Source organism: Astatotilapia calliptera, chromosome 19, assembly GCF_964374335.1.
Source record: "Astatotilapia calliptera chromosome 19, fAstCal68.1, whole genome shotgun sequence".
Lineage (NCBI taxonomy): Eukaryota > Metazoa > Chordata > Actinopteri > Cichliformes > Cichlidae > Astatotilapia > Astatotilapia calliptera.
This window is the reverse complement of record NC_137440.1, coordinates 2,423,678-2,438,099: the sequence shown is the minus strand read 5'-3', so window position 1 is coordinate 2,438,099 and position 14,422 is coordinate 2,423,678. Positions and strand designations below refer to the sequence as shown.

The 14,422-nt window shown below is 39.3% G+C and overlaps 1 protein-coding gene and 1 long non-coding RNA gene across 4 annotated transcripts; one reads left to right on the top strand and one right to left on the bottom strand.

The window, feature by feature from the left end:
• The first annotated feature begins 530 nt into the window (after positions 1–530).
• Positions 531–5,561, top strand: LOC145422299 (uncharacterized). Of its 3 annotated transcripts, none has more exons than XR_013903589.1 (3): positions 531–1,300; positions 1,428–4,241; positions 5,290–5,561. It is a non-coding gene; the product is annotated as an uncharacterized LOC145422299 (long non-coding RNA). The 3 variants fall into 3 exon arrangements; XR_013903591.1 differs by having other exon boundaries at positions 601–1,300; positions 3,869–4,241; XR_013903590.1 differs by having other exon boundaries at positions 609–1,300; positions 4,166–4,241.
• A 608-nt stretch (positions 5,562–6,169) lies between these two features.
• On the bottom strand, positions 6,170–14,004 carry gpr135 (G protein-coupled receptor 135). The gene is made up of 2 exons (XM_026151960.2): positions 13,263–14,004; positions 6,170–9,271 (listed from the first exon to the last, which is right to left on the bottom strand). The coding sequence occupies exon 2, from the start codon at positions 9,259–9,261 to the stop codon at positions 7,927–7,929; it is 1,335 nt and encodes a 444-aa protein (XP_026007745.2). The 5' UTR covers positions 9,262–9,271; positions 13,263–14,004; the 3' UTR covers positions 6,170–7,926.
• Positions 14,005–14,422: the final 418 nt, after the last annotated feature.

The following is a 14,422-nucleotide window of genomic DNA, read 5'->3' as shown; positions in this document are numbered from 1 at the left end:
ACATCTGCAGAAAGCACACAGTTACATTCTGTCCATCATGTGGACAAAATTGGAAATGTTGAGCATTGAAAAACTGAGAACGTTGGGCAAGTTCAAAAGAAATGTGTTTGTAAGAACGAAAAACCAAATTGTTCCTAAAATAGTTATGGAAAGTCTAACTGTTGTATGTCTGTGTTCTACATGTTTATCTGATGGGAAATAAAGTTGCTATTGTTTCATTGCAGTTTTTGAACAATTCTGAGTGGATTTACACAGTACGGGTCAAAATGACCCGCAACAAAATCAATGTCATTTTTTTGTTCTTCAACATAATACAAGGGTTCATTTCCAAAACTTGCCTATGATCTTCAATTTGTAGCAGATCCACTATCACACAGCAGCTAGAGCAGTTTCAAATGGAGGTCAGTCCACTGCTACCATAGCCTACTACTAGATTAACTTGTGACACATCTTCACCTGCTGCTATGATCACATTGAGTAGAGGCTGAGTGGCTGCACTTACCCCTGGTACATTCAAATCTACCCACAAACATGTTGAAAGATGCAATGGCAGCAATGTGGATTGTCAACACTAAAAACATCAGTAAGCAAAGACAACAGGGATCACTTTTTTCTGTTTATTTAGCACCCACAACATTTGTAGTCGCCTTCTGCACAGGGAAAGTCCACACACACTGTGTGGTACCACTTTCCACAGAAGGTGCATTCAGTCTGCAAGATTGAATGAGATTGTCAGAGTCATTGTCTGACTGTTTATTACTATTCACCTGCTGTACATTCACAGTAACTGCCATCTCCTTACACATGTTTATTAGATTAACCACACTTATACAGACTGTATATAACAACCAACTCTAAAATGTTTTTTCTCAGAGAAAAGACACAGACAGACTACGCTAACGACATGTGATGTTACAACACTAGTGAAATATTGGTGTCATTTCATTCTTTTCAAAGGTTCATTTGCATGACGCACAAACAGACACAACTGAAAGGTACAAATGTGTTGTGCAAGAAACGAAATCAAACGTGGTGCAGATGTGTGTCACAGGTTGATCTGGCTGTAGGCTGTGGCACTTGGCCAGTGGTTGACTCGAGTCCATGTTAGTGCACAAAGTAAACTGCTCGCTTTAGTTGTGAAGCAAAAACGCTGAAACCGGAGAAATAAACCGTGCGAGGGGAACGATAACGACGACAAGAGTCTCCCGATCGTTTACTCTTGCTGTCCTGTGAACAACAACGGCGTGGTGTTAATTGTTTGCTGTTTTCGCGATCGCGTCGCGCATGAGGATATCACCAGGTAAACTCGCCACATTTTTAAACATTTTGTTGTTCAACAGCATCAAGACTGACGGAGTGTGTTTGAGACAACCTCACAAGTGTCACAGGTGACACATTTGCCGTTTTTTTTGCTGGTTTGTCGGTAGGAGCTACTGAAACGCAAGACTGCCACACATCTGTTCGACCAACGCCAGTTGATCTAAACGCCAGTTGATCTGGAACACCGGATCAGGCCCGCAAATGGGTTTAATCCGGCCTGTGAGATGATTTTGTAAAGTATAAAAATGAGCAGCAATTTTTAAATAAAGAAACTGCTGTTCTAATTGTGTCCATTGGATGGTGCAATAGCAATTGTGAGCTACTTTGTTTTGCCCGCAAAATTTAAACCTGATGTGCAATATGTCTCTGTCAAAAAAGAGAAAAGTGGATCCAGAGTGTTCCAAGAAAAATGGTCATCCTCCTATTTATTCACGGAAGTGAATGGGAAAGCTGTATGTTTGGTGTGTTCCCAGCATGTTGAAGTGCTGGCAGATATGAAGCGGTTTAAAGATAAAATAACGGGACTGTTACTAGAGTTTGAGCAACGATTTCAGATTTTTGGTGAACTGGGGAAAGACTTCAAAGTTTTTTGCTCGCCGTTCACCGTGAATCCCTTTGATCTGCCCGTCCGGATCCAACTTGAAATAATAGACTTGCAGCGTGACTCGGATTTGAAGGGCAAATTTGCCGCAGCTGGCTTGAACACATTCTATCAGAATCTCTTGCCAGGTTACCCCAACTTGACAGCCCTCGCTGCAAAACTGTTGTGCATATTCAGAACCGCGTATCTTTGTGAGCAAGTTTTCTCTGTAATGAGCATAAATAAAACAAAACTGCGCTCAAGGCTCACGCACAGGCACTTGAATCACATCCTGAAGTTAGCTGCCGCTCAGGATGTGAAGCCTGATATTGATGAGCTGGTGAAAGCTAAAAGATGCCAGGTATCAGGAGTCAAATAAACGATGCAACCCCACTGAAAGTGCTGCAAGAGACACCCTGATGTAGTTCTGTGAATCACTGAGGCACTGTGTGCTTGTTCTTTGTCCTCAGAATTTTCAAATAACTTGAGGTGTTTTATGATTATTAGCTATGTTGTGCCTGTACTATTTTGAACATACTGTCCGCAGGCTCTAGCTTTATTTTTATGTTGATCGTATTAAAACAAAGAAAACAATCTGAAGTTGTTGTTTTTAAGTTATATATACAATGATTTTACCAGTCCGGCCCACTTGAGAATAGACTTTTCTCCATGTGGCCCCTGAACTAAAATGTTTTAGATAAATGGAGTGGTGCTAAAGAACAAGTCAAAACCAGTCAAAAGTTTGTACGCACCTTCTCATTTAATGGTTTTTCTGTATGTTCATTACTATTAATGTTGCAGAATTTTGCTGAAGGCATCAATGAATGAACCTCATCGAGTCACTGAGCAAATGCCAAGAGTGTGCAAAGCAGTAATCAAAGCAAAGTGTGACCAATTTGAAGAATCTAAAATATGAAACATGTTTTTTCACACTTTTTTGTTTACTTCATAGTTTTGATGCATTCACTGAGAATTTTCCAATGTAAATAGTCATTAAAATAAAGAAAGTCCATTAAATGAGAAGGTGTGTCCACACTTTTGACTGGTAGTGTATATATAATACAGCCGTATATAAGCTGTGACATATTTGTTTGTGAGAAGATAAAGAGTGATATCAAACGGAAATAAATGCACCTTGAATTTTTACTAAACTTCAGTATTTGAAACAGAGTTACATTTCGCTGCTGTAAAATTTGGATTAAATATATTTCATATGTTAAAATAAAAAATGTAATGATGGCCATATTATATTTCCATATTATATTTCCATTATAATACCAAAGTGTAACAGACTCTAGTCTCATGAACTACATTAGCTAACTGCTGTTTACTAGCTAATGTTAAATTTACTGTTGCAGCCTAATCATGTTTTTACAGTCCCATGGTCTCTCAGCCTCAGATTCATTTTATACCAATGAAACATGTCAACTAAAGTAAGACAAATTAGATAAAATGAAGATTTCCTGCTTTATTTATGTAAAACATGGTAAATGGTCTGATTCTTATACAGCGCTTTTCTACTCTCCCGGAGTACTCAAAGCGCTGTATACAACATGCCTCATTCACCCATTTACTTCTAAACATAAGTGCAAACTAAACTACATTCACACGATGAACGCATCGGAGGGCAACTTGGGGTTAGTATCTTGCCCAAGGATATTTGGCATGCAGACTGGGGAAGCCAAGGATCGAACCACCAACTTTCCGATCAGTAGCTGAGCTGCTCTACCACCTGAGCCACAGCCACCCGAAACAATGCTGTATAAAACATTATTAGCCACTAATTTCATAGTTGCTAGGGAACCATAGCAGAACCTGGCTGTACTAGTAAGAACGACATACAGCGGCTGGTGGCTGGTGTACAGGAACATTTGTGCTAAGTATAACCTGGAAGTACCTAGGTCTAAAAGGGGTATGCCCCCTAGGGTGGTTCACAATGACTGAGCTAAGATCCTATGGGACTTCCAGGTACAGATGGACAAACTGGTGATAGCTAACCAACCGACAAGAAGTGGTGGAGAGAATTTTTTGACCAGCCTGCAGGGCTAGATGGTAATTCTTTTATTTGAATTTAAATTTCAGGAAATTTAATTGTTTAGAAATATATATTTTTAAAGTTGAGTAAATGTTTAACTTAATCACCTTGTTAAATAATCAAGATTACAGTTTGTGTCCAAAATAATGATATTTGTGATATTTGCCATAAACAAAACATCCTTAAAAGTTCATAGGACCTAAGTCCTTTTCATCATGCTTATTTCATAGGTAAGGAGGTGAAAACTCTATGGTCCATTCTTCCACCTTTCCAGGCCTGATTTGACTGAGATGATTTGTTCATAAGGTATGATGTAGGATAACTTGAGATAGTAATCTTAATATAATTGAATTTATTTTAAGCTTGGCCAAGTAGTTAGTTTGTGCTGACTTAGAAATGTATATGAAAAAACATGTGAATTTAAGATATCAATTGTAACTGCCTTTTAAAGTTAACTTTAGCTATCAGGCTAGGGATAGGATGGACTAATATAAAGTTAAAGCAGTGATTGAGGAGTCAAGATGACAGTTTTTAAAGGTTTATTTCCTCCTAGTTTAATGCTCTAGTTCAGACTGACATTTAACTTCAGGGAGAGCTAAAGCCAACATAACAGACAAAACATCCCTAATAGAAAATAAAAGGAACTTACCTAATTCCAAAGAAAACAAATATACAACCTACAACAATAACCTACCTAACCAGCACATAAACAGGAGAAAACAAGGATTCACAAAGCAAAGGCAGCTCTCCCCTACAGGCAGTCTGGCCACAGTCACATAAGATATACATACAATTCCAAAGGTATGTAAGCCTGCACACGTATGGCAGTCACAATGGCCAGAAGGACCAGAAACACAGCTCCATGGACTTTATATGGGGCTCTGCTGATTTCTGATTGGCTTGATTCAGGCAACAGCTCCTAATCAAGAGGAGGTGGCGCTTAGACAAAACACCAGACATTATTTCACAAAGTAAAAACTAATATCATCCTAGGGAATGTAACAGCAACTATTGTAATGTTACACGTCTAAAATAATTATGGGTTGGTTGTTGTATTTAATAGGCTTTAGTGTAGTACCAGTACTAATGGATGGTTTAGTAAGTTGATAAGGAAAAGCACAGCCACCCATTGGAGAAAGCGCCTTTCCTCATTTCATCTCATTCTTTCCGTCACTATCCATAAAGCTCATCACCATAGATTACGCTCGGTTCTCTCTTCACCATGACAGAGCAGTGTAACGTCTACGTCACTGCTTTATTACTCCTTTCCAGTCACCTTTCTCACTCACTATGTGCTAACAGACCTCTCTGCATTGAATCATACTTGTTATTAATCTCTGTCTCTCTTCCACAGCACGTCTTTATCCTGTCTTCCTCTCTCACCCCAACTGGTCGCAGCAGATGGCCCCGCCCCTCCCTGACCCTGGTTCTGTCGGAGGTTTCTTCCTGTTAAAAGGGAGTTTTTCCTTCCCACTGTCGCCAAAGTGCTGCTCATAGGGGGTCATATGATTGTTGGGTTTTTCTCTGTATGTATTATTGTAGGGTCTACTTTACAATATAAAGCACCTTGAGGCGACTTTTGTTGTGATTTGGCGCTGTATAAATAAAATTGAATTGAATTGAATTATGGCTTATGTTGGAGTCAAATTGTTAAATGTTGCCATTATTGTACTTAAATTTATAAGTCTTGGTTCAAACTGTAGGATCTGTTTCTGACCACCTCCCCAGCCAGTTTGTTGGTGGGGGAGGCTCTAGTGTTTTATTATGGGACATCCTATGTGAGGGTTCTGTTTTCTTGTTTAGTAAACTTCCTGCTTTTATGACCTTTTTGGGGGCAGGAGGTCACAAAAACACACCCCCAAACACACACACACACACACACACACACACACACACACACACACACACACACACACACACACACACACACGGTTCATTAGTGTCAATTATCAACTTTCCAAAGATTTGAATGAGCTCTTTCTCGACAGAGAATCTGGACTCTGCGGGAACTTATGCCAGGCTACTTTTTCAGGACTTTAGTCCCACTTTCAGGTGGATCTCTGACTTCCTGTTTGAGAGGAAGCAACAAAAGCAGAAAGCAGCACGTCATCATCTCTACTAAGACGATGCTGACGACCCCTCACATGAACTGTTTATCACATTGTCCTCTGGCAAGAGGCTGTTGTCCATCACTTCAGTTTCAGAAGAAGCCACGGATCTACACACACAGCGGATTAGAGCAGACATGCAAATATTGTTTTTATTTTAAGAATTTAAGATGCTTCAGTTGAGAAATTTAAAATACACAATTCCACACTTCTAGTGATTTAAAGAATGTGAGCTTTCAATATTCATTCAGATGGTTTCTGACTCTAAATTTTCTTTTGTCATTAGTCAGCTTTTTCTAATGTACTGTACATTTTAAAGGTGTCCAGCTACTTTCCAACTTCTATGTGAACTTTCAACAGTTCTGCACTTTTAGCTGAATGATTTGTATTTCAGCTCATTCAACATTTCTAACTTATCAGTTAGAAATTATTACATTTCAGCTCAAAACATTCATCTATCTATTCACACTGCATTTACTTCAGGAAATCAATTCTTTTGGTGTATATGAGAGTGGCATCACCATCATTAGAATACATGTAAGTATACTGTATTGAAATGCCGGTCTCTCACAAGGTAAGGATCATGTGTGACTGCTTTGTAACGCTGGGAACTAAAATATCTGAGTCAGGAAATAATTCAGAAATGCCACCTCATTTAAAAAAAAAAAAAAGTACACAAAGGCTACTAACAATGTAGCACATACACATTTAGTAACACCTCTTGATGCATCTCAATCATCCAGGTAAGTAAATCTCCAAAAGTTGATTCTGTTCATCTGGACGCTACGTCCAGATGAACAGAATCAACTTTTGGAGATTTAATAAGACCCTTTTTCTTTTCTTTAGTATTTTAATTTTATGGACTTTAAAACATCAGTATTTCAGAAGCTGTACCATCATTGTACACAAATGTTTGTAGATACCACATGCTGTTTAAATTTACAAGTGTGCATTATTCAGAAGTTCACATATTTTACCTTCGGAAAGTACTTTTGAGGTCAGTGTTACACCGGCTATAGCCGGTGAAGAGCTGACAGGCCACGCAACAGGAGGCTAATGCCTACTACCTATACTCAACTATCAATTTTATTATAACACTAAATTCATCACAAGAGAGGCTTAGAGGAGAAATCAGTCGTAGAATTATTTACTGAATATGTTGTGTTCACAATCTAGCAGGCTCACATTGTGGTTTATGAGCCATTGTTACTGCATGGCAGTAGTATGCCGCGTGTTAACGGGCGCATTAACAGGCTTCCCCAGAGTAGCAGTTTGATAGCCAGCTCTGTAATGAATATCTTTTTGAAGCATTTGTGGAAAAATGCCACAATGCTACTTCCTGGTCTGACTGACCTATCAGTGGCTCCAACTAAAGTCATGTTGGAGCCACTGATAGGTAGGGATATTAGGAGAGTGGCATCTAATTATGTTGCTTTAATATGCTAAACAAACAATAGACAATGTTAATTTGCTGGTGAGGACAGGGGAAATGACGTGAACAGTACATATGCTGTGTGGCACATTTAAGATTAAGGACAGATATAAAGATGTTCAAACTCAGACATGAGCTATTTTGCACCCTTTAGCATTCTGTGTCACAGAACAAGAACATACTCATTTCAGTCAGTTTAAATGAGTATGTTTGAGAGGACCTAATGGTATCATCCAAGATGATACTTGCACAGTGTAAATATGATCATTTTAGTATGAACAACTCAAATTATTCTTTGTGTTGTTCATACCTGGAGCACAATGTTAATCATAAACATAAGAGTTTTGGTCTCAGGAGTCATACACAGTATCAAGTCTTTAAAACAAATCTTGATTCATAGCAATAACACTTATGATGAAACCAACTCTTAGATAATGCAAACTCTACAATCTCAAAGGCTCGTGTCAGGTCTCTTTGTCTTTTGAGCGCCAACTGAGTTTGGCAGTGATGCAGTATTTTGCTGAGTGTCCTTACAGAAGTACACAGCAGGGTTTTTACAAGCCCACATTGACACTTCTCCTCCCCCTCCTGTTTTTCCAGGACTCGAAGTCAACAGCTGGCTGTTAAGCCCTGCGCGACTCAGGTAGCGATCTTTTATCCTCTCTGCATTGTTAAACCGGGCCTCGTGGTTCTGAGTTTGGCTGGAGAGGTATGCAGCAATATTTCTGGTCCGATAGCCCTCCTCTCTACTGCGTCCCAGTAACATGGCTATATTTGGGTTCCTCAGAGCATAGATCAGAGGGTTAATGGCTCCATTTGCCCAAGCTAGCCAAATGGCCACTGTGTCCATTGCAGGATTAAATGTGTAGTCCCCTATAGCAGTAACTAGCCCCATTAGACAATATGGCCCCCGGCAAAAAATAACGAAAACAATCATTATCAGAACTGTGGTGGCTGTTCGCATTTCACTGTAAAATCGAAGTAAGTATGCATATGTGGTCACAGGCCTGACTCGTATTTCTGAGAGCCGAACAGTCTTACAAATGTTGTAATGGCAAAAACACATCAGGCAAAAAGGCAATAAATAACATACAATGATCAGACAGATGCTATAAGCTGTTCCCATGAGTGAGGTGCCAGAGTGGAACACATACATGCAGTGGTAAAAACCTTGCTTGTGGATTTCTTTAGGTGTTCGGATTACCAGATACCAAGGCAGAGAGAAAATGACAGCAGTTATCCACACTGCAATCAATAACTGGGCTGCTTTCTGTCTGCCTATTTTAGCCTGTGGTTGTCTGACAATGGAATAGTACCTATCAAAGGATATCAAAGTCATTGTCAGGGTGGCGATAATACCAAAGCAGGTGTTCAAACACCCATTGGCAACACAGAAACGATCCCCAAACATCCAGACTCCATCCTTACTGAAAAGCATAACAAAAGAGAATGGCAGACACAAGACAGCCGTGAGGAAGTCCGATAGCGACAGCGACATGATAAAAGCATTAGTCACTGTTCGAAGTTGCCTGTGCTTGATGATAACGACGACAACTGCTGAGTTACCAAGACAGGAGAGAAGGAATACAGACAGCAGTATCAGTGCCTGAGCTGCCACTATGATTCCATGGAGAACAGAGTTACTCTCAGCAGCACTCAGCACAGACGGGTTTAGTTCCTGATGGGTACGACCAAATTCACTTCCTCTTTGGTCTTTATGGTCTGACAGGTTTCCTGTGGTTTGCACTATGGTCTCTGTAGCGGTAGCCATGAGGTTGGTCACCATGGAAATAACCCTAAAGAACAAGATGGAGAAATTATTGTTCAAAAAACTGTGGACACAAAGTTTTCACTGCTGCAACCAGGTTTCTGTAAGGCAGAGTAAATCGATGTGTTGATCAATTATTAATCATTTACTAACAGACTTGGAGGAGAGACCTAACATGTAATAATCCACATTTCACTGTTTTACTCTTTGGTTCAGATGTGGATACTGGATTTTTATGTTTAAGTTGTTTTTGCTGGTTTTTAGTTTGTTTTTTGTCTGTTTGGGAGCTGACACAGTCTCAATGGAGATGGGGTTTTGGGGGGGTAGCAGGAGGAGAGAAGCTGCATAGAGGCGTGTAAGGCTGAGTCCCAATCCAGCGACCGCACGCATTTTGAGACCTATTACGTCACAGCGTCGTGACGACGGCTCTCCCAATCCGAAGTGTACTCCAAATGCGCCGTCGATTTCCCCAAATTTGAAGTGTGTTCCGGTGTACACTTCGTGGTCCCATATATCCCACAATTCATAGCGCGCGGCGGCGGGTGTGGATAATTTTGCTGAAAAATACGGCAGACAGCTGAAGCGGAGCGGCTGAAGAGTAAACTTTTAAAAGTAAGTACTGAATATTATGTCACTTATTTATGTGCGAATGTTTAATAATGTAGAACATTAAAACATTCCTGTTGGCCACATGTCGGCAAAGTTATGTGACTTTAGCGATGTTTGTACTAACTTGGGTTTAATATATATTCTGAGCTAAGTTGATCTATAGTGTTACATCATATTCTATAAGGATGTTATGTGTTTGTAGACTTTCTGCCCAGTTTGACCCATTTAGCAGACGTCAGCCTGTTTAAGGCTCTGATATCTATTCTGTGTGACTTACAGCAGTTATGACATGGTCTGATTTTCTCACCCAATAAAGGAATATTTCATATATCAGTCGACTCTTCATTCTATCAGACACAGTTATCACAGCTCGTACATTTTCTTTTTACACATATGTCAGATTGTTATTATTGTCAGATTATTATGATTTATTACTGCTGTAATAAATGAATATAATATTGGCCATATTATATGTAAGTGAGATTTGAGAAAAGTCAGATGACTTTAGTCTCATGAACAACATCAGCTAATTGTTATTTACTAACTAATCTTGAAATGACTGTTCAGCACAGAAATGAAGCCCAACAATCATGTTTTACAGTCCCGTGGTCTCAGCCTCAGATACTCAACTAATCACAGTGATGTCATAAAAAAAATGAATGAACAAAAAAACATTTTTCTCCTTCATTTCTGTCACACAAAGCTGTATGAAACGTTTCTTGCAGTTAGTATCAAGGTTGCTAGGCAACCTGAGCAGCCTGACGAAGGCCAGACCGTCCCATTTCACAAGCCTTGCACTTCCACACTTCTCATACTACAGCGTGCGGTCGCTGGATTGGGACACAGCCTAAGACTGAAACTCTGTTTCCTGGACTCTGGATAGTCATATTTTTTTTTATTCTTTTTTGGGGGGGGAGGGTCATAAATTTGGCCAGATTTCTAGAAATGAGAGCTGCTCCATCCAAAGTGGGATGGATGCCATCTCTCCTAACAAGACCAGGTTTCCTCCAGAAAGTTTCCCAATTATCTGTGAAGCCCACATGGTTTTTTGGAGACCACTCAGACAGCCAGCAATTTAAGGAGAACATGCGGCTAAACATGTCACTCCTGGTCTGATTGGGGAGGGGACCAGAGAAAACGACATTACTATTACAGAGCCTGTTGAAATAAACTGAATCTTTAGAGCAATTGATGAACACCTGTAGCAGAAATTGCCAAAGAAGAAATTGGAATTAGGTGTTAAGTATAAAATCTGCAAACAAGTGGGACCAGATGGTTTTCAAACTGAGTTGTATAATTAATTTTTTTTTTGTTAAAGCATTATATAAAGACTTTACACTAGTCCTGGTCAAACAAAAAACTGAGAAATGGAAGGCATGGTATATAACATTAATAAAAAACCAAAAAAAGCTTTTCTGTCTTTAGGTGCAAAGAAGGCCTTTGAAAGGTTTCACATGGCCTTACATTAGATCAACAAATTATTTTGTTAAATATAAAGAAATGTGAATAAAACTAATTAGCAACACTATAGTTTAATTTGATAAAAAAAAATTCATGTTTAACAAGCGTTATTGTATTTTTGTTTCATCCCCTGGGTGAGCTGTTGTAAAAGGCCTGAATGTGTCACTACACCACTAATAGCAGTCAGTTCTAAGAATTCATATCAGTTCTGTCGATGCCGTTGGTTATCGGTGCTATTCCTTGTGTAAATGGAGTGCATCAGTAACTTTCTGCTCTCGATTCACTCAGTTGGCTGCTGCATTTTGGTGACAGTCTCATGAAAATTTGCACGGGTGTTTATTTCTATGAAGGCATAAAAGATGGAAAAGGCACACTATCCTGCAGGCCCGTCCTCAAAGGCAACTCTGTTAATGAAGGAAGGAAAAAAAAAGCCACATCCCTTGCTTCAGACACAGTTTTAGATTAGAGTCTCTATGTTGGTTTAATGATTGCTAAAGTAGCTGCTGGTAACTCATTTAATCGTGGTCTTTATTCTCACTGTCTCCAAGACCATCAACACGGGAAAGGAAACCACATGGACCACGCCACTGTTACACTGGCTGCTTAATAGTGGTATGGTCCATTTTGTTGGACATTTTTTGATTGTAAATAGCTCTGTGAGCACTCCATGCCTGCTGCCTTTCTGTCTTTACGTAAAAGCCATTTCAATAACGCTCCACAGTGACCTGCATGAAATAAAGCCCAGCTTTAAGGACTATGACCTCATTGAGTGGTTCTTAGATTGACTCCAGGAAAGCATCATCAGTACATATTCTTGCCGTTATAGCCTTCCTGTTATATGAATCTGTTTTAGCTGTTACACAACACAGAACAACTTCTTTACAAAAAATATGCACGATGCAAAAAAGAGCAATAAGGACACAATGTTTGGGATTGTGAACACACAAATAAACCTTTTTTGAAACCACAAGTTATGAAATTCATGAATTTAGTACAATTTAAAACCACACAGGTGATGTTCAAAACAAGAAATACTATGTTTCCAAGTAATATTCAGAATTTATTTAAGAATAGAGAGGGAAGGTACGGCGTGAGCAGAAAATGCAATTTAAAGCAGCCATGTGCAGCCAACGCTCTTAAAAACGTGCATATCAGTTTGTGGAGTGACTTTGTCGAACAGCCCAGACAAAGAAATTAAAGAAAGTAAAAATATTGCACAATTTAAGATAAATATAAGCAATACATATTTTATGTGTATAAAAATGAAAGATTAGGTATTCACGTTATGAGCTGTGCTATTGTATAGAATGAGAATATCATTATATTGAAAGTATTTGTCTGTAGGTTCAAAGATGTATCTGTACACATGGATGCACATCTATGCATTTGTATATGTATATTTGTATATAGTAACCATTTTAATTAAGAAATTGTCGACAAGCTTATCTGGATAAGCCTCCTGCTCCGTTTTGTTTTAGTTTTGTAGATCATTTTGTTTGAGATGTTTTGCATTTCCTTTCTTTGTTTATAAAGTTTATACAGTAAGAAAGAACTTTCTACAGAATCAAACTGGGATTCACTGTTTGATCAAAACTGTAAGATGCTAGTTCAAAGTGGAGCCACCTGTTGCCTGTTTTTATTTAATGCATTAATAAATACACATAATACACATTTCAAATTGAAATGCATATCTGTCGATGAGTTTGTGCTTCCCTCTGTCATTTTTTTGCTTCTTTTTTTTCATATTGGTAACTTTTTTTAAAGTATACCCCCGTAGCTACAGTGATTTGGAAAAGACATAACTTCTAAGGTAGTGTTGGAATATTAAAAGAAAATCTGTTTACTATACTACAAAGCTAGTTAGCAGTTGTACCCTTGTGCTATTAGAAACAAAATCTTTAATTAAACATCATTAAACTGAATATCAGCTAAATACGTTTAGTCCTCACCTGTTATGTTTTCCTCCTATCTGTTAAATAGGCGGACTGGTTCACAGCCTTGTACGTTTGAGGTGCAGCCATGTCAATAGTCTAAAGCTCGCTATTTGCTTGTGAAGTCTTTATTTGTTCAGTATTTTCCTCCTTTTACCTCAGTCGTTTTCTTACACTGTCCACACAAACAAGCGATGCCTTTGTGTTAGTCATTTCGCTCCAAACGCCAGTTATACGGATGTGTCCTGAGCTGTTTTCAGCAGAGTCCATCGAGCCTTTTCCTTGCTCTGATCCTTACAGCACACAGCAGGCTCCATATCCAGGAAAACCATCACACGTCCGTCCAAAAGCACCTACGAGCAGTCCTAGGCATGTGCTAGATCATGATGTTGAGATGTGGGCCTCTCCAAGCCTTTGTATGGAGAACAAATTCGGTCTATCTTCTTCTTCTATCACCGTTGTGTTCAGCGTCGCTATGAAAAAATTAACTCAAAAAATAAAATAAATCGTCGGAGGAAGACCACCGTAGCCATGTTGTTGGTTGATTTAAGGACGGTGTTAATAAACTGAGACCGAAGGCGCAATAAACGGACTGTAAACGAACAAAGCTTCAAGCGAGAGCAGGACGGCTCCAGCATCCATCGCGTCTCTCAGCTTCTCTACTATGACCCATCTCTCGCTCACTCACTCGAAGAAGCCACGCCTTGTTTGAACGTGCTCAAAACTTGGACCGACGTCTCATAAAGTTGCTATGGCAACCTGTGTGCAATTTTGCACCATCTGAGCCCATACTTAATGGAATAATTATCAGAGGCGAAATACACGCTAATATTCCCTCACACACACACACACACACACACACACACACACACACACACACACACACACACACACACACACACACACACACACACAGTAGATCTTGATAAAAGGGAAGAACGGGTGTTCGGCAAGGAGAGGATAGCAGGGGACTGAGCGCCTTGAATTAAAAACAAGAACATGAAACAATTTCTTAACCTTGATCATATGAGCTTCAGTAATGCAGTATAGCACTTTTCTTTTCACTTTGGTAATTCTGTATTTTATTTGTGGGCAAGTGTCCAAAAACTTTTGCGGGGTCATCCGAAATAAGCAGATAGCACAACAAAGCTGTTTCCCTCCCAAAGCTATATAAGATT

What these genes read in the sequence shown, in the direction of transcription:
- gpr135 (XM_026151960.2), bottom strand. Translation starts at nt 9,261, where the DNA reads ATGGTGACCAACCTCATGGCTACCGCTACAGAGACCATAGTGCAAACC.